The sequence below is a fragment of the Saccoglossus kowalevskii genome, chromosome 6, assembly GCF_978046115.1.
Source record: "Saccoglossus kowalevskii chromosome 6, keSacKowa6.1, whole genome shotgun sequence".
In the NCBI taxonomy this organism is placed as follows: domain Eukaryota; kingdom Metazoa; phylum Hemichordata; class Enteropneusta; family Harrimaniidae; genus Saccoglossus; species Saccoglossus kowalevskii.
In genome coordinates, this window is record NC_140646.1 from 39,182,249 (window position 1) to 39,201,150 (window position 18,902).

At 35.9% G+C, this 18,902-nt stretch overlaps 2 protein-coding genes across 2 annotated transcripts; both read left to right on the forward strand.

The window, feature by feature from the left end:
* Positions 1–5,014: 5,014 nt before the first annotated feature.
* Positions 5,015–6,570, forward strand: LOC144358575 (uncharacterized). The gene is made up of 3 exons (XM_078012239.2): positions 5,015–5,390; positions 5,583–5,690; positions 5,951–6,570. Exons 1-3 carry the CDS (start codon positions 5,018–5,020, stop codon positions 6,370–6,372), a joined length of 903 nt encoding a protein of 300 aa, XP_077868365.2. The 5' UTR covers positions 5,015–5,017; the 3' UTR covers positions 6,373–6,570.
* Positions 6,571–11,442: 4,872 nt separating this feature from the next.
* LOC100371835 (CUB and sushi domain-containing protein 2-like) lies at positions 11,443–18,145 on the forward strand. Its single transcript, XM_002738246.4, has 4 exons — positions 11,443–11,541; positions 16,262–16,660; positions 17,603–17,710; positions 17,868–18,145. Exons 1-4 carry the CDS (start codon positions 11,478–11,480, stop codon positions 18,005–18,007), a joined length of 711 nt encoding a protein of 236 aa, XP_002738292.2. The 5' UTR covers positions 11,443–11,477; the 3' UTR covers positions 18,008–18,145.
* The last annotated feature ends 757 nt before the right edge of the window (positions 18,146–18,902 follow it).

The window sequence follows — 18,902 nt, forward strand, 5'->3', positions numbered from 1 at the left end:
TCCCATATTTCACACCATAGAATATTCCCATATTTCACACCATGGAATATTCCCATATTGCACACCATAGAATATTCCCATATTACACACCTTTGACTATTCCCATATTTCACATCATTGACTATTCCCATATTTCACACCATAGAATATTCCCATATTTCACACCATAGAATATTCCCATATTTCACACCATAGAATATTCCCATATTTAACACCATGGAATATTCCCATATTGCACACCATAGAATATTCCCATATTGCACACCATTGACTATTCCCATATTGCACACCATTGACTATTCCCATATTTCACACCATTGACTATTCCCATATTTCACACAGACATACAATTATATTATGGAATGTATTGCTGCAGTCATAGTAACTATCACATCAAATATGCAAAGAACACAAACCCAGAAAACATTCAGCTTTGTTGCATTGTTACCATGGATACATATTAGCGAGCCTCTTGCCTATAATTATTCCAGTGTTTAAATACATATTTAGGTGGAATATAATTTTCGTGTAATCTTAAGTTATTGCATGCTAATTCCTGTTGATTGAATAATACCAATAATGTATAACCACTTCGCCCAATTAAAGAAATAACAATCTTCGGGATTATGTCTGGGTGTCATATAAATCTCAGTCCGATATCCATGGTAACTGCACGGTCAACGACAACAACAAATGGCATTTTCAAAATTGTTGATTCAGGGTAGTAAGGGTTTACATCTTTACCGACACAAACAACGATAAGCAGTCTACACAATGGATTACGTTAAATAAATAGATCAATATTGTTGCCATGGTACCCTAAACACGTAATTCTATAAAATACGAAAGAATTATTGTATTTTATAATAGAGCCCCCTGGTTATACTACCAGATTTACTGTAGTCTTCTTTAAAGTTACATTTCTACTTCGCAAATCTGTGAAGTACCGTCCACTATAATCTATCAAATGTTGAAATTGTGTAATGACAGTAATAAATAATGTGAAATTAAGCTAGATTTGTGTACAAGAGGCTTGGTTTGTTCTTTGTTAGTATCATTGTAGGTATGTTTGTTGGCCTCGATTAATGAAATGAATGGAAAAGTTAAGTTTTAAAGTAAAACAACATCATTTGGAGACATTTTATGTTTTTAGCTTGTTCGGTTATGTTTCACATATTTGCAGTGGAAATGTAGTGAGAAAGTGCTTTAACCTGTCTCGGCCCGGTCCGGTTGTCCACGGTAGAAGTTACACACTGATCTACAGGAACTTCCAAACCAGCCGTCAATGCTGAACGATGGTGCAGTCTTATCACCCCCACACAATTCATACAAACCCAGTGTAAACGACAAACAATGATATAACGTCATTTGTCGGCAATAATGCAAATGGCGTTGGTGTGATCAAAATACTGTTATTCTTTGGACATCGTTCGATCGCACTTTTCCCATATATGTCCACCGTCTCTAATATGTGATGAGCTGGAATTTTATACGTTGATATCTTTGACGAACGCAACAGAAATGACATTTCAAAACGCGTAATAGCACATTCCTATAGGGTGCGCTTTCTAGCGACGAGTCGCTTCTATGACGTAAATAGATCACTTTCCAGGAAATCGAATAGACAACTTTCCCGGAAGTCGAAGATGCATTGTTTCTCATGCGCTGGCATACCGTTTTAGGGGGTAACGCAAACTGACATCTTCGTATTTTCCCCCAGACTCACTGCTTCCGGGAAAGTGGTCTATATACGCCGTTTTGCGCGCATACCGGATATGGGGCGCAACGTAAACATGCACGCGTGATGTGTTTTCTGGTGTATCAATCGACCGAACAAAAATCCCTTCAGCAGATTGCCATGACAACAGCAGGCTTGTTTCTACACCCCAGTCTCACTACATTCGGGATTATATTCTATGGTAAACACTTTCGACAATTTTTTTTACCTTTGGTTCGTCAATAACAAATTGTTTTTTGAGATTCACTATTTTCTAAAAAGTCGAAATAAACAATAACACAGTTGCTGGTTTTGCTTTCATCCATTCTCATCTCATTTACGTCACAAAAGCGATTCGTCAATATAGAGCGTGCTTTATATAAAACAGTTACTGTGCACTGACATGACGGGGATCATTGCCACATTACTCCCAAACATGTAATTGAATACTAATGCTAGTAACGCGTCAATACGACATTATGTGTATGCTCTCCAGATTCAGGTTAATAGCACGAATTCCACCGAGACGAGTAAGTGTCTATACGCGGTTACAATAACATACGCTAATACGAAACATAATGTATTATCATCACATACACCAATGCTATGTTCCCCGTGATCAATACAACCAGCGATGCGTGAGTGTACGAGCCTCCGAATAAAAGATGAATATATCGACATGATTTGGTTGGCAATGTTTTGACATTGATAACCCTGGGGGGGGGGGGGTTAGCTGGTACAGGTTACAGGAAATAAAGTGAAAGTTTCATTTACAGTAAAAAATAGGTGTTTACACTTCACAGATAAAGTAACTTTCTAATTACATTTTCCATTTTTATAATACATTTGATAATTTGTGTCTAAAAATCAAAATTGGAAATTGTATACAAATTACGACATTTAACGTGGAAAATGCTTTATACGCTTACAACAAATCAGATCTTTGTACAAATTACGGGCGAATAAAATAACTGATCTCTTTTTACACCTTGCCCATATCGACGAATTTACATTATTACGAAAATAAAAACAATTAACTATAGCTTACAAAATACCCTTTGCCGACCCTTGTCTAATAATTGTACGCTCATGAATTTGTCAATCCTATTTCAACACCACACAACGTCACTGCATGTGAACGCGCATGCGCAAGTGCGGCATTATTCAGATGCTGAGATTTAATTTTTAAATCTGCCTGGCTTCCAATTAATTTTAATATTGTTGTAAAAAAACTCTTGATGCGATTTGGTCGTGTTCTAGTTAGTGAATCAGTATAGTATGTTAACTCTCAGTTATTTGCTGGTTTAGTTTCAGCACCATCGACGAATGATATTAGTGAAGTGTTATGAAATGGAAATACAATGTACCCAGTGAGACACACAATGTCCATGCATATGTTGTAGTCGATGTATCAAATGTTCGTAAGCACGTATGCCATTATTGGAAGCATGTCGAAGTCAATTAACCTACTTTGAATGTCCATGACATGCGCACATGTTCTGACAGCGTCGTGTCATACGCATACACACATCGTCTTTTATTGACGTACGTACTCAATTTAACCGGACATAAATGGATGGATTGAAAGTATGAGATGGCGTTTCCATCAGGATTATATAAAACAGTTACTGTGCACTGACATGACGGGGATCATTGCCACATTACTCCCAAACATGTAATTGAATACGACATTATGTGTATGCTCTCCAGATTCAGGTTAATAGCACGAATTACATTTTTTAACATTGGATTTTATGGCATAATGTGTGATATGTGACATTACGGTCTTTAACATTGGGTTTTAAGGTATAATGTGTGATATGTGACATTACGGTCTTTAACATTGGGTTTTAAGGTATAATGTGTGATATGTGACATTACGGTCTTTAACATTGGTTTTTAAGGCATAATGTGTGATATGTGACATTACGGTCTTTAACATTGGTTTTTAAGGCATAATGTGTGATATGTAACATTACGGTCTTTAACATTGGTTTTTAAAACATAATGTGTGATATGTGACATTACGGTCTTTAACATTGTTTTTTAAAACATAATGTGTGATATGTGACATTACGGTTTTTAACATTGGTTTTTAAAACATAATGTGTGATATGTGACATTACGGTCTTTAACATTGGTTTTTAAAACATAATGTCTGATATGTGACATTACGGTCTTTAACATTGGTTTTTAAAACATAATGTGTGATATGTGACATTACGGTTTTTAACATTGGTTTTTAAGGCATAATGTGTGATATGTGACATTACGGTTTTTAACATTGGTTTTTAAGGCATAATGTGTGATATGTAACATTACGGTCTTTAACATTGGTTTTTAAAACATAATGTGTGATATGTGACATTACGGTCTTTAACATTGGTTTTTAAGGCATAATGTGTGATATGTGACATTACGGTCTTTAACATTGTTTTTAAAACATAATGTGTGATATGTGACATTACGGTCTTTAACATTGGGTTTTAAGGTATAATGTGTGATATGTGACATTACGGTCTTTAACATTGGGTTTTAAGGTATAATGTGTGATATGTGACATTACGGTCTTTAACATTGGTTTTTAAGGCATAATGTGTGATATGTGACATTACGGTCTTTAACATTGGTTTTTAAGGCATAATGTGTGATATGTGACATTACGGTCTTTAACATTGTTTTTAAAACATAATGTGTGATATGTGACATTACGGTCTTTAACATTGGGTTTTAAGGTATAATGTGTGATATGTGACATTACGGTCTTTAACATTGGGTTTTAAGGTATAATGTGTGATATGTGACATTACGGTCTTTAACATTGGTTTTTAAGGCATAATGTGTGATATGTGACATTACGGTTTTTAACATTGGTTTTTAAGGCATAATGTGTGATATGTGACATTACGGTCTTTAACATTGGTTTTTAAGGCATAATGTGTGATATGTGACATTACGGTCTTTAACATTGGTGATATGTGGTATGTGGTATCATGCTCGTTATAACATTGATTTCTAAGAAATAGTGTGTGATCAAGGTTTCACAAAGATAATATCATACCCTGTAGTTAATGTATGATTTGGTATACAACATTATATTCTCTCTAACAAACTGCCTTTTTGTGATCATTTGTCACTAGAACGCATTTGAACCATTACAATTACACAAACACACAATAATTAACCATCATTTAATAAACTTTATTGTTTTGTCTAGTTTGATGGGAATTAACTTTACAGTCGTATATTAGTATGGATACAATATTTATGTTAAATACTTTGTGCTTTCCAGATTACTACATGGCCAGTGAATGTGGTAATACAATTTACGATACGTCTGATACTTCTGGAACTCTTGACTCTCAGATAGGATTCTTTTACGATGATTTCCGGTCATGCATTACAACAATCCAAGTCAACACTGGGCGCCAAGTTGTCGTCACGTTCGATTACTTCGAAATTGAAGAATTCGGTATAACGTGCCCTGATTATTTACATATTTTCGACGGAGGTAGCGTGCACAGTCCACGTCTCAGCCCATTAACGGGGCTCTGTGGAACAGAAACGCCGGGCACATTTTCGTCCACCGAAAACCAGCTCACTTTGCAATTTGTGACAGACGGAGACACGTCTAAAAGAGGATTTTATATTGTCTATACTAGTTTTACTGAAGGTGAGTAATCAAACGGCAAAAAGATAATTATCTCTACCCACCTTCGCGTCAATTTGACGTGGCCACGTCATGCAGACCACATTCATTTATACGTTTATTATAAACAATATGTCTTCCCATTTTGTTGCTATGACATCCTGGCGTTACTATCATACTACACTTATCCTATACGTTGGTTCTCATCTCTTAAAGGTGGTGCATGCGATGGTACAGACGATTTTATGTGTCATAATGGTAGGTGTGTGGATTCGTCATTGCAAGACGACGGCAAAGATAACTGTGGTGACAACAGCGATGAAAGTGAGTCATGACGGACCTACCGAACCGAATCTCGACCTCATTGTTCAAAGTGTTATTAATAACGTCCATGGCAGTCTATGATTATGTAGAATTAACTAGTCAAGGAGTTACCGTCGCGTGATTTCAGTGCAATCTTTGTCGCTTACAAATATAAATACTGCAACGTGGCCCTTATCTTGGTTGATATCTTGGGTAATTGAACTTAATAATTCTTTTATTCATGTATCTATCAATTTATTTATTTATCTATTTATTTATAGCTACTACAGTTGAAGAAGCAATGAATGTGTTCCAAACGATCGTGGCCCTCGGTATCGGTGTTATAATTGCTATTGTGGCTGGTATAGTTCTGCTCTGCGTGGCATGTTGCCTGGGTTTTTATTGCTGTTTTTGTCGAAATAACAAGACTCAGACCGTAGTCACTAATGTCACGCAACCGAATGTCACAGCAGTTTCCATGGCTACGCATAACCAAGCGCAAGCTCCTCCTCAACATCAAATGTCACCACCGCCTCCGCCTTTGCCTCCACCTGGTACACTCCAAGTCGCTCCAGCATCTGGTCAGTCAGCGCACCAGACACCTTCTGGACCCCCGTCACGCGGAAACAGTTACACCACCGTCACATATCATTCATCTCAGCCAAATAGTGTAGGACTACCCGGCAAAGACGACCACATTTAATAGTTTTACCATCATTAGATTAGTTCATAGCTGCTGAATTATTAGAACACGATAATTATACTTCACTGTGTTTGTCAAAAATACAACACAAATAATCATATATATATAGAGAGAGAGATAGAGAGAGAGAGAGAGAGATACTTACTGATACAGATCATTATATTTCCGGATAAACCATTATTGAGTCACGTGACAGAAGGAATGGTGAACAAGTGCATAATATAAGTTATGGGGGAATCTAAAAATCACGTTTAATAGTTTATAGATTGTGCCCGATTTGGGGGAAAAGAAAAAGTATGCAGAATTGTTGGGGTGGGGATATTCTGAGACTGGTTACCCGACACCGACTAGTTTACTTTTTTAAGCTTTTTTTCATTCTTTTTATTACATTTTTTTAGGATCCAAGATTCGTCTTTCGTCTGCGATTATATTATCATATTTTGTTCATCGTCCTTGAATTGTTTCAGTTTGTTTGAGAAATCCCACCTCGTTTAGTGAAACAATTGCCACATAAATTATACAAACTATGCACAAAATGTGACACGCACGTAGGGTGTATGTCTACAGCAATCAAATTCATTAAAACAAATTGTTGATTTTCAATTGATTCGCGGTTGCTTCTGATAGATTGATCCTTGCTGACGTCATCGTAGTGCGTCGTGTTGTTTTCAGTCTCTTGGTCGTTTGTGTTTGAGTAACTGCAAAATATTGAATATATGAAATAACGATCAAGCGAGAATAACTGAAGGAAACCCCCCGAAGAAAAGACCGAAAGACACAACTTTCTTGGCTTACACGTTGCTACGCGGTATACAGCCATAGCGGGCGAGATTCCACATTAGCGACGCGCTAGAGATGATCATAATGGCGGCACTCTTTGTTACGTAAACTTTTGAAATTTTCTTGAACGAAAACATTTTTTTGTTGTTGCATGAATCAATTCTTAATCAATTGAAATGCTTTTCTGGAAACTTATTTGAACATTATTTCAAAAATGACACATATCTTGTTTTATTTGCCATTTTCCTTGGCATTTCTCTTATTCTGAATTAGGGGATAGAAAAAATATTCTATGGTTCTAAATTTTGTTTATGTGTTAGCTCAAAAGAAAGCTAAATGTGTCGTGTTTTGTCAACGATTTAAGGATGTATTTATCCATGTTTAGATGTGATGCAATTTATATTAGAAAAGTCGCATTTTGATAATTATTTCGAATTTGGGATTGTGAAAATCGCTGTTATTTATATACTTGTTTGGAAAGTGGCAAAAAATCATCATAATCGTCCTTAGAATAAACATAGTATGGGTCTTCATATACAATTTGCTAATGATAAGTTATTTTAACAAATAGTAATTCAAGCAAGGAAAATGCGCACAATAATTGTCTAACCTTTCTACAAAAACATATATCAAGTTAAATATCATTTAGATAATTTACTCTAATCGGTTCATCATCTGAAGGTGGAAGCGACAAAGCATATATCATTTACGTGCAGTGCATTTAGAAGGCCCCATTCCAAATTTGTATGTTGCCGCTGGTGGCGCTGTTTCCTGTTATACATATGAATAATTCTATCATTTACACTTTATTTTTATGTGAACAGTTATTTATTGCTATTTATCCCAAATGAAGACTTTCTCCGTCCTCTTAAGAATTATTCGAATCAATATTTTTTTGTCAAGGTATCATTATGACATACGATTTTAGGATAGTAGTATTTGATTGAAAGTGTTTGTATGCGCCTTGTTTTGTAAGCAATCTGATCAACCTGTAATTCATCTGTGCATAGCATGTTGTGAGATATGATCGCATAGTCGTTGTAGTAGCTGGCTAGCTGTGACAAATCAAAGTATCCTCGGGGGCGGACATCCGGGCATTTTCTACCGCCTGGCAACCCTCACGGTGAAAACAAAGACCGAAAACTCGCAGAAAACGGTACTTTGCGGTGGTTGATGAGAGTCCCCTGAACAGTGTAACAAGATTAGCCCTACGTGTGTAACATATATGAATTTGGTTGTTTCAGGATTACTTCAAAGTTGAGTTTGTGTTGTTTTCTCGAGTTTTCACCGGCTCCACCGGCATTCCACAGCAGCGCGCACAAAGCCCATAGAAATACGTGGTACAGTGGTGCGCGTCTTAGCAACGTAGAACGTCCGTGACGTAGCTCCGCCCCCGAGGATACATGTGTTCTTAAAGGTGCGCCATCTAGCGACGAAGCGCTTCTGTGACGTCAAAAGAAGGGTGTCAGTAATGTCTTTAAACATGGTAACTGTGTTTGGCTTTACAGTCGTTATTGACTGGCGACATCAAAGCAATATCGATGCTGAAAACTCGGTGGGATGTGAACTGCCTTCCGTTTATCTATTTACGCCACGGATGCCTTAACAGAGGATAACGTAACTCGTAATAAGAGTGGTCACGTGACTTTTATTCCAACTATTAACTATTGGGATAATAATGTTTGATTCGAACTAGAGGTATAAATATATAATTAATTTGGGAACGCCTCATCCAGTGTAGTCTACCTTCGCTTGACGTCACTGCTGCACTAATGTGAGATGTATACGAGGGTGGCAGCAGTTTGGGGCGTAGTGCTCACCGATGTGTCGATATATGGTTGAATGAGAAGTGCCAGAGTGCATGGGATTGGATCTCGTTTGTTCATCTTTTGTGTTCCAGCAGAGCTATGTGTTTTAGTTATGATAGTACTATGTGACGTACTCGTCTACATATTTACTGTGACTTGACAAATGGCAGATATGTAAAGCTTTGAGTTAATTTTCTGCATCAAATTTTATAAATGATGTATTTTTTTGAAATACTAAAGGTTTGAAACAATAAAAGTTGTCTTGTAAAAAAAACACGTAACACTGTGAACTAGTACATTGTAGAATCTATGGGTTGAAAGAGGTAATGTGAGTAGGCTTTGAATATGTCAAGATGTTAGCATGTTGTATAATTTTGTTTAAATTTACATGTTGATCAAAACATGTACACTGTGATACTTTTAACGTTGAATAAAACGATATTTTGGCGCTCGCGCTTCGAATTACCTATGTAAATATAAGCCCAAGTTGCACGCGTACTAACGTTTTCATTATTTATTTTAACAATTACTGCCATCGTGACAAAACAAGACTTTTAATTTACGATATATTTTACTTGTAATCAAAAGTATGCTCAAACATTCTTCACATTGTCCCTTTAAGAACGCCTGAATGTTATTCGAAAATGACTCATTTTCAACTTAAACTTAATAACATACTGCCTTCAAGTTTACGTTATGAGAGCGCTACATTCTTACCCATCGATCAAGACCATCATCTAATTCAGTTTGTTGCACTTTGTAAACTAATTTCTGCCCAAGCCAAAATCTATCGCTTTATTTGTGACTCAAAACAAAGGAACAACTAAAGTTGAAATTTGTGAAACCACGATTAGCTAAAACGTGAATCTTGACATGCGCCCTCATTTAGAAAGAGTCATTATTAGTAATGCTATCTTTCAGCTAGGCTCGCAAGAGGGCGTACATACTTGAATTCATTTTACTATATCTAACTCGCTTTATTTACTTTCAGCTACATTTTGTATTTGCATAAGACAGTTATTACCACACTATTGTAATGAAAAAACATATACTGGTAACTGGGTCTTCACAATACGGCGTTTTAGTTCGTTGAATGTACGGTTGGTTAATAAAGCGGTGTATTTTCAGGGTACATTGCGAAACTTATATATATTTATTACATTTATTACCTGCTTTCGGGAGAGAACTGACCTTTGCATCTTTCCATTTTATTTATAAAAAAATAAACATGACCATTTCCGCATTATGCGTGAAATCAAACATAAAAACAGAATAAACAAAGATCAAAGGTCATAGCGTTGTAGTGGCGCCAGAACATCACGCGAGATTCGTCAATCGCGAAAGTATTTTTGGAGCAGGTTTTTGGAGGGTATTTCTACGCTTAAAGGTAGTTGTTGTTCTGCGCATGTGCGACATTTGTGTTGATGAACATTGATTTTCCCACAACCTAATGCGCTCTTCTAATTGAATTGAAATATGAGGTTTGACCTGGGCGTGACTTGCACTAATTACCACCGGTGACTCCTTCGATACCTTCCAATAACATGAAAATTACCTAATTAAAACTTAGTAACGTCTTAGTTTGTACTCGTTGGTCTGAGCAACAGTCAAAGTCGCCATCTTTGTTTATATGAGACCCATATATCTCGCGCATGCGTGGCGCGACGATTACCGCCCTTTAATAATCTGCTATACGTATTTTATGATGGTCGGTTTTGATGAAGTTATCTCAACACCATATTTATCTCTCAAAGATGTTGACATTGAATTATAAAATCAGAAATCAAAGTTCGAAAATAATCATTCGTTTTTTGCGGTAGACGTTCGATCCACGTCTTTCGCACATTACACGAGATCTCGCAGTGAACGGAAAATCATATTGAACAATATTTATTGTACACAACCTACATTTTTACCTCTGCAGTATTATAGAATGCAGATACAGAGGTTATTACAGAAAACTCCAAGTTATTAGACCGCGGTGAAATGAGATGTGATCATTATGCAATTACAAATGCTATTGGGCGTGCAAATAATATAATTAGTTGTAATTATGAATTGTGTAATAAATATTGTATACATTGATATACGGAACTACGACAAAATACTACAAGCAGAGCTCCCACTGGGCATTCTAATTTAGGTGATAACACCATGTTTTCACTTTATTTTCAGAAGAAAGTGAAATTCAATTCAATTAATGTAGACAATAAAACTAATTATTGAGAATGATCTTTATATGAAAGCATGGCAGTATGATAGAAATGTCAAACGTCTAATAGAAAATACAATAATCCAAGGTTCAGTGGTTCACGTTATTTTAAATGAATTTAAGAGATGAAGTCGTTGATGGCGTACACAATGAGATGATGACGCTATACAACAGAATGAATATGTAATATGGTGCTGCCATGGAAACGATGACCAACATCATTACCTGTTCATTATCATTATCGATGCACCCTCCATTTACAGCATTGGACTGGTGGTGGAGACATTTACTCATCATCTTGAAGGATGGCGTCACTGGTATTGATTGTAATCGTGACATTAGCATGCATTCAAGTTCAAGTGAAAGCTTGTAAGTCTTATATCGTCGTTGACGCGACATTTCTAGTAATTTTATTCTATCTGTATTGTTTTGTTCCATCTCAAACTTGAGCGGTTAGTTCACCCTCGCGTGACATTTGTAAGGCTAGTCTTTTATATTTCACTTTTATAAAAATAACAATTTCTCGAACCTTTCAAGGATTGACATAAAAATATAAAATGGCTGACTAGCTTTGCTACTTAGTATCTTATGGTATCACGTGGTCGATTGGGTTCAAGTTGATTGCGTGAAGACGCGATGTTCATCTGGTCATCCTCTATTACTGACGAATCTCAGCTTCTTTTTAGTGCACATCCCAGAAATAGCTCCTAGACGCTTTGACCTTTTGTTTTGAAATTTTCACAAATGATTGACAATGTGTGTATCTTCAAAACGCCGTCGGGGCATTGTTTTTGGTTGAACAGTGTTACTACAATCGTACGGACAACTGCCAGGGTGTTAATAAACCATTTTTTACGGGAAACAGAAGCATGGTTTAGAAGCTATTTTTTTTTAAATCACTTTTGATCCAAACAGCATATTTTTGTGCATATTTCAAACTACAGTGTTCATAAAAAAAATACTAACATAATTTTAAAAATTCATACAATAAGATTTCTGAAAATATATAGTTTTGTGGACAAGGGAGGTCATCTTGGTTTCCTAATTAACTAATTAAAATACCTGTCAGGAAAACTGCATCTCTACCTTAATATGCGCATCATACAAATTGTGGCCATCTTAATCGGTGAAATACCTTGAACCCCAATCGATGTCACGGTGCCCCACCAATCAACATAATGTACGATTTCAATTGTCGTACAAATACATTCATCGTTTCAAATTCTACTTTCGATATCTTGTGTGTGGTGACTAACGGATATATATATGTTTCATTTCACCTTATTACAAGACATCATGTCATCATTTGACATCGATTTTATCGTGTCTTTCTACTTTAATAACTGTTCCCAATCACCTTACGATCTATATTGTTTGTAGAACACTGTAATATTCATTTTAATTATCTAAGCATGACCAAGCATTATTGTGTATTATTAATTAGTTACACCATGAATAATACATGTATTATGTTTTCAGATTATAACCGTTCACATCACCATAGCAACAATTCAATGTTATTTGGTGCATTCAAAAAGGTCATTAAACAGCATTGACATTCATTGACACATTTGAAACAACAGAGAAGAAACAAAGTGTGCGTTTTGATAAATGACATGAGCTTCGAGTATAGCTGAAAAACAAATTCATTTGAAAGTAGATCAACAGTGTGTGTGGGGGGCAGTATCAGTAAAATAAAAACACTCCATAACAGAGCTTATAGTATGTTGTGGATAGACATATATCGTGGGAATACATCGAAATGGGGAACATGAAACCGAACTATATATTCTTGATATTTCACTGAGCTATATTAATACAAGGCGATCGACAGTCAAAGAGTTCCCAAGCGCGTTTCCATGGCTACAACGTTATATAGTGGAAATGGATACAGACTAATTGATTTTGTGGCCTAATAGTCTTACAAGAAGAGTTATTTAAGCCCGCTTTTCATATCAATGATATGACAATGGCAACAGCAATAATTACCATAACACTAACTTAATTAATAATACAAAGGAAGTTCAGTAAAACACATTTGTTGATATTGAAATGGAACTTTTGGTTGAACATTGTTGTTGAAACGTGTCATGATTGGGTACAAAGAAGAAATAGAGAATTTAAAACTGTAATAACTTAAAGAAAACAGATAGTAGGTAAAAAAAAAAAAGTATGAAAAATATCTGCCAGTCAAGGTGAGTTAGTATGGCACACATATTTAGATAATAAGTTTCATGTCCAAAACTTACTAAAAACAAGTTGACACTAATGTAAAACTATATGAGGGTAGATCCATTCAGGAGTTTTGGTCCCTTTGAAAAGGCACTAATTTAAAAAACATATTTTATAGTGATCCTAAACCAAGAAATTAAGCTAATACTTGAAAAGGGTAAAGTCGGCGTTAAGTGTCGCATTGAGTTCAGTTATAGGTAAATATACAATAGGATATTCTTGGTGAAATACAATGGGCGTTCAGAGCGTAAAATTGACCAAATTTTTAATTCTAAAAGGTTTAGCAGTTAGTCGTAAAATACACATATTTTACCTTCCTAGACTTATGACCTATGACAGGTTTTGGTAGGAAGGACTATGGTGTCCACTATAGAAAAATGGAATAAGAAAAAAAATTAAGGCGTGTCATAAAACTTACATATGACCATATTGAAAGTATGGTATTATTTGGTGATGGCATAAAAGCTATAAAATGAGTTAAACTCTAGGTATAACATTAAGAGATTAACGAATCATTTGAATACAAATACTCAGGCTACTGGTTTACATGCAACCTGCCTGTCCATACCTACTCTATCAAGGTATCTGACAAATTTGATAAATTACAATAAAAGCAGTCTTAGGAAACCATGGTAACATTAACAGGGCCGTTACTAGAATACGATGGTGAAATTATAACACTTCTCATTTTGAAAAATTAAAAACATTGCGAAGAAGAGTAGGGCAATTTATTCAAAAAGCTCAGAGAAATAATAATTTGTGACCTTGGGTGAACACAATGAAAAGTAGATAAGAAACTTACAATGGAATTAAAATTAATTTAGGTTAATTAACATGAAAGAATTAAGACAAAAATATATCTATGTAGTATTTATTTATTTAAATACCCGAGTCACAAAAACGAACAAACTGAATTATGGACATGGCAAGAGGACATAAATAATATAATAACAAATTTAACAATAGATAAAAGCCGGATTAAAAATATCACTCCTGAATACAGCACTTGTTCATGTTTTGAGAAAAAAGGTGAAAACCTGGAACATTTTATCCTTCGATGCAAATGTGCAGAGAGATAAGCTAATGGAGGGGTCCATTTCGAACAGTAAAACCAGTCTATTGAAAGTCCAATATTTAAGCGAGGCACCTGGCACAAACTGAAATAAGTAAAAAAGAGGGACAGAGGGCGTTCAATCCCACAAAACAATAGTCTGCCAGATATTCAGTCAGTCAACAAATTAACATATTGTTATCTGGATATTGCCTAATAATCTATTTATTGTATTCATATTATTATATATAATATGTGTCTTCGTGACTATCCTAATTGTCTAGTACATGTATTACACTTGTCGTGGGATCACTGGCCATGGTCACATCCCAGAGATGGTGATCATGGGGCATAATAGACCTTCCATAATTCTGACAGTTTCATATAATATTCAAAATTGAACATATCTACATATTCATTCGAGTAGTGAGATGTTCATAATGCGTCTCTGACATATTAGCTTATAAATAACTTAATTAGTCGTCCATAACAGCCCATCCATCATTGACACTCATCTTCAACTGCGCTGTCTTCGTCGCGTGATTACTGTTGCCAATTTGCATTTATAATTAGGTGTTGGTTTCACACCGCACGTAATTAAAATTTCCACTTTCATTGTCATACTAGCGGAAATCGATTTAGCCCGATAGTTTAAAACGACCAGCGTTCGACATTTTGTTGTGTTTTGTGAATTATTGAAACAATAATCAGAAGCATGTCAATGGTGGAATATAGATCTGTCGTAAAACCAAGGACACTAGTGACTTTGATCAAACGTGTTTATTAACACCGTGCAACGACTAATGTTACTTGTTGTGTTTAGAGTAATCGGCATCAGTCATGTTTATTGTAATCATCCGCTACTCTTTGAATCAGTGTTTTTTTGTGTCTAGGCATTTTTTGGCTCATTTATTTAAAATACAAACGATTGTTATGAAATTGTCGAACTGCATTGATTTACGCTTTAAATTAGCATATAGGTGATATCTTGTTTTTCAGAAATGCTGAAAATATCGAGGCGCTTATATTATAAAATGTGCTAGTATTTTCAACGTTTGGCCGGTAAATATTACCGTTACTATGCGGATGTTCTCTGTCATGCACAGTAGTAGCACCATGTTTTGATTTCTAACAGACCAATTACGGGATTATGTATCACGTGAAATTATTTACCCGAGTAATTCATCACATCGGCCTTATTATTCATCTTAATTCGAACTAGTCGCGATGTATGTCATCAAAACAATCGTCCAAATAAATATGTATTACATCATGAATTCCGCGTGTATGTTCGATTTATCGTCCATGGCGGTTTCGTATTTGTTCAGAAGCCCCCTTCCCCATTCCACCCTTTCGAAAGTACCGCGAGACCTTGACAGTATAATCACATGATCCGAAAATTTGGGTGTGGGATATTCTAATACTATCAATAACAGTTATCAATTCAGAACCTCGCCAACACGTGGGGTTGAACTCAGAGGTCAAAATACTACTCAAAAGTGAAAAAGATTTAATGTGTTTAATTTCAGTTTCTTTCCCTTTCCCATATCATGAAGCTAAAACAGGTTCTGTTAATGCAAATATAGAGTCGCCGAATATGTTGCTGAAAACATTGATGTACATAATTGTGTGAAATGATGAATAATGATGATTTGTTGGTTTTGAGAACTTTAGTCTCCTCTGAGAATGAAAAATCATGGTGGGCGGTGACATAGATTGTACGATTCATAGACAATTGTATTATTTTGTTATTGGAGCCTATTTGACGTAGAAATGATGTGAATCATTTCTGATTGCTTCTTTTAGGGTATTTTATGGACAGTGAATGTGGTGAAGTCATCAGCTTGACAGCTAGTGACCCGGATGGTGTGTTGTATACGAGTGCATCACTCTATTACGAAGATAATATGAATTGCAATGTAACCATAACAGCTCCAGAGGGCCAGAAGATTTTACTCATCTTTGTGAGCTTTGAGGTGGACACGGGTAGTACGTCAACGTGCTCCGATGCCGATGCGCTGTCCATCTGGGATGGGAGTCTCGAGTCTGGCAGTTGGTTATCGCCGACAGACGGGTTATGTGGTGATCTCCTCAACGTACCAAGCTATGGTTATGCCACATCGACTAATGAAACTGTCCTCTATTGGACTACAGACAACAGCGACAATTCGTATGGATTTATCATTAATTTCAATCTATATACATGTAAGAAATCATTGATATATATCTTCTTCACAAAGTACATCCGACTCGATATATGCCTGTATTACTGGAGGTCAGAGTTCAATGACTATGAAACATCTGAGTTAATCTGTGTACTGATATTGTAAGGAACTTAAAGGGCGGCAGTCGTCGCGCTGCGCATGTGCGACATTTCTGTTGATAAACATTGATTTTCCCACAATCCAATGCGCTCTTCTGATGGAAATCATAAGTATGAGGTTTGACCTGGTCACGACTTGTACGTATTACCGCTAGTAACTCCTTCTATACTTTGCAATAGCCTAAAACATTCCTAATTAAAGCTTGGTAACGTCCCAGTTTGTACACATTGATCTGCACAACAGTCAAAGTCGCCATCTTTGTTTATATGAGACCCATATATTTCGCGCATGCGTGGCGCGACGACTACTGCCCTTTAATGAGTAGAGCAAATTCATTATAATCCACATAATCTACTGATAATGTTGGAGAAAGTTTGCCGCATGACAATGTTCGCTGGATTTAGATTAAATTGCATTCTGTGTGTAACAGTGACGTATTTTGAGAAACTTTTTCAATGTTTTTCAAAAATCGCTATTTTAGAACAATTTCATAGAACACAATATTTAAGAAAAATTGTATTTGTTGACACTTTTTAAAACTAAAATTGTTGAAATATTTAGGACAACAAAAACTATCCCGTCATCATTCACAACACATAGTTGTTTTCAGTCTATGTCACCAGCCTGAAATTTGAGATATGGTATCTCTCATGGTAAAACGCATTATAATACTGACAAAATGGACACTATTCACTAAAAATTGTTAGTCAATATTCTTATATTGTCCGTGAGGTGCAATTTATTTCAAAATGAATAAATTATGGTTACTTGCATTCATGAGTAAGCTTCTACCTTAATTTAAAAATTCATATTTTGTTTTCAGCGACCCCCTGTGATGCGACCACGGAGTTTGCATGTTCCAATGACAGATGTATTCCGAGTGAGTTGAAAAATAATTTACGGGACAACTGTGGTGACTTGAGTGACGAACGTAAGTAAAATATTTCTGTTATTTCGAACAACAACGAAATTGTCTTGTGTCTGTCAAACACGTAAATTGTAAACAATCATTACACGCATATATTGACGTATATTTGTAATTTGAACTGTCACTAAAAACGTCCGTTTATGTCTTCTTTTCTTCACAGCCGAAGTACTCAGCTTCTTTGGTAAGTTCCTAGCAATGGGACTGGGAATTGTGATTGGAATTATCGTCGCCATCGTCATAGTCTGCATTTGCTGTGTAGTTGGCTGCATCTGCTGCTGTGTCAAGTGCGGTAAAAAGTAGTCTATCGGGAAACAAATAATATTGATTTTGTTCTAATTCATGACAACGTGCGTTTCCCGTAACTTACGCCCTCTAGTGACGAGTTGCTTTTATGACGTAGACTGCTGCCATCATGGGCTACTCACACTTTTGATATCACTTTGAGAGATTGGATATGACAAATAAGTTCACAACCAACAAAGTTGTCGTTCACTGTGAACGAACGACATTGATAGGTCCTTAGTACGTCGATAGAGGGCGCGACGTATTGGTAATGTGTATAATACTCGTACTAATTGAATCTCAAGTTGAACATAACCACGTAATATATGCAAATATTTACCCTGCATGATCACTCAGGAACATGTGCTCACAAAAAAGCATGTCGCGATTATTCTATGCCGTTTTAACATTGTTTTTTGTTCTGTCTTGTTTTGATTATTTGTTTTAGAAAAAACAACACGACTCGAGAGCAAGTCTATTGCACGTCTTGTATTAATAATACTGTATTTTCGGAAAAGGGTATATGTTGTAGTACACTTGCACATACATGTACCAATTTCTCAGGCTGTGACGTAGATATGATCAGTCATTTTAAAAGCAAACGAAACTTTTCTATATAACACTGTTTATATACATTTATATATCACTGTTTCAAATGATGTTCGCATCGAGTCTGTCAAATGAACGTAGCTTTTCAAAGGTGATTCAAACATATCACAGTGCTCATTTTATCACATTAATTATGTACAATTTAACTATTTACCGATTTTTATTAATGTTTAATCATACAGATATTTATTCTATAAGTCTGCACAGTTACTGCTGATATCTGAATTGCTCTGATACGTTGTCTGCATGGTAACATCGGCTCTGTTACGCTGTCTGCATGGTAACATCGGCTCTGTTACGGTGT

Bases quoted from the DNA above. Each gene is read 5' to 3' on its own strand.
- LOC100371835 (XM_002738246.4), top strand. From the start codon at position 11,478: ATGGCGTCACTGGTATTGATTGTAATCGTGACATTAGCATGCATTCAA. The intron at 11,542-16,261 runs GTAAGTCTTATA...TGCTTCTTTTAG, and splicing joins TCAAGTTCAAGTGAAAGCTT to GGTATTTTATGGACAGTGAA. The intron at 16,661-17,602 runs GTAAGAAATCAT...TTTTGTTTTCAG, and splicing joins TAATTTCAATCTATATACAT to CGACCCCCTGTGATGCGACC.
- LOC144358575 (XM_078012239.2), top strand. From the start codon at position 5,018: ATGGCCAGTGAATGTGGTAATACAATTTACGATACGTCTGATACTTCT. The intron at 5,391-5,582 runs GTGAGTAATCAA...CATCTCTTAAAG, and splicing joins CTATACTAGTTTTACTGAAG to GTGGTGCATGCGATGGTACA. The intron at 5,691-5,950 runs GTGAGTCATGAC...ATTTATTTATAG, and splicing joins TGGTGACAACAGCGATGAAA to CTACTACAGTTGAAGAAGCA.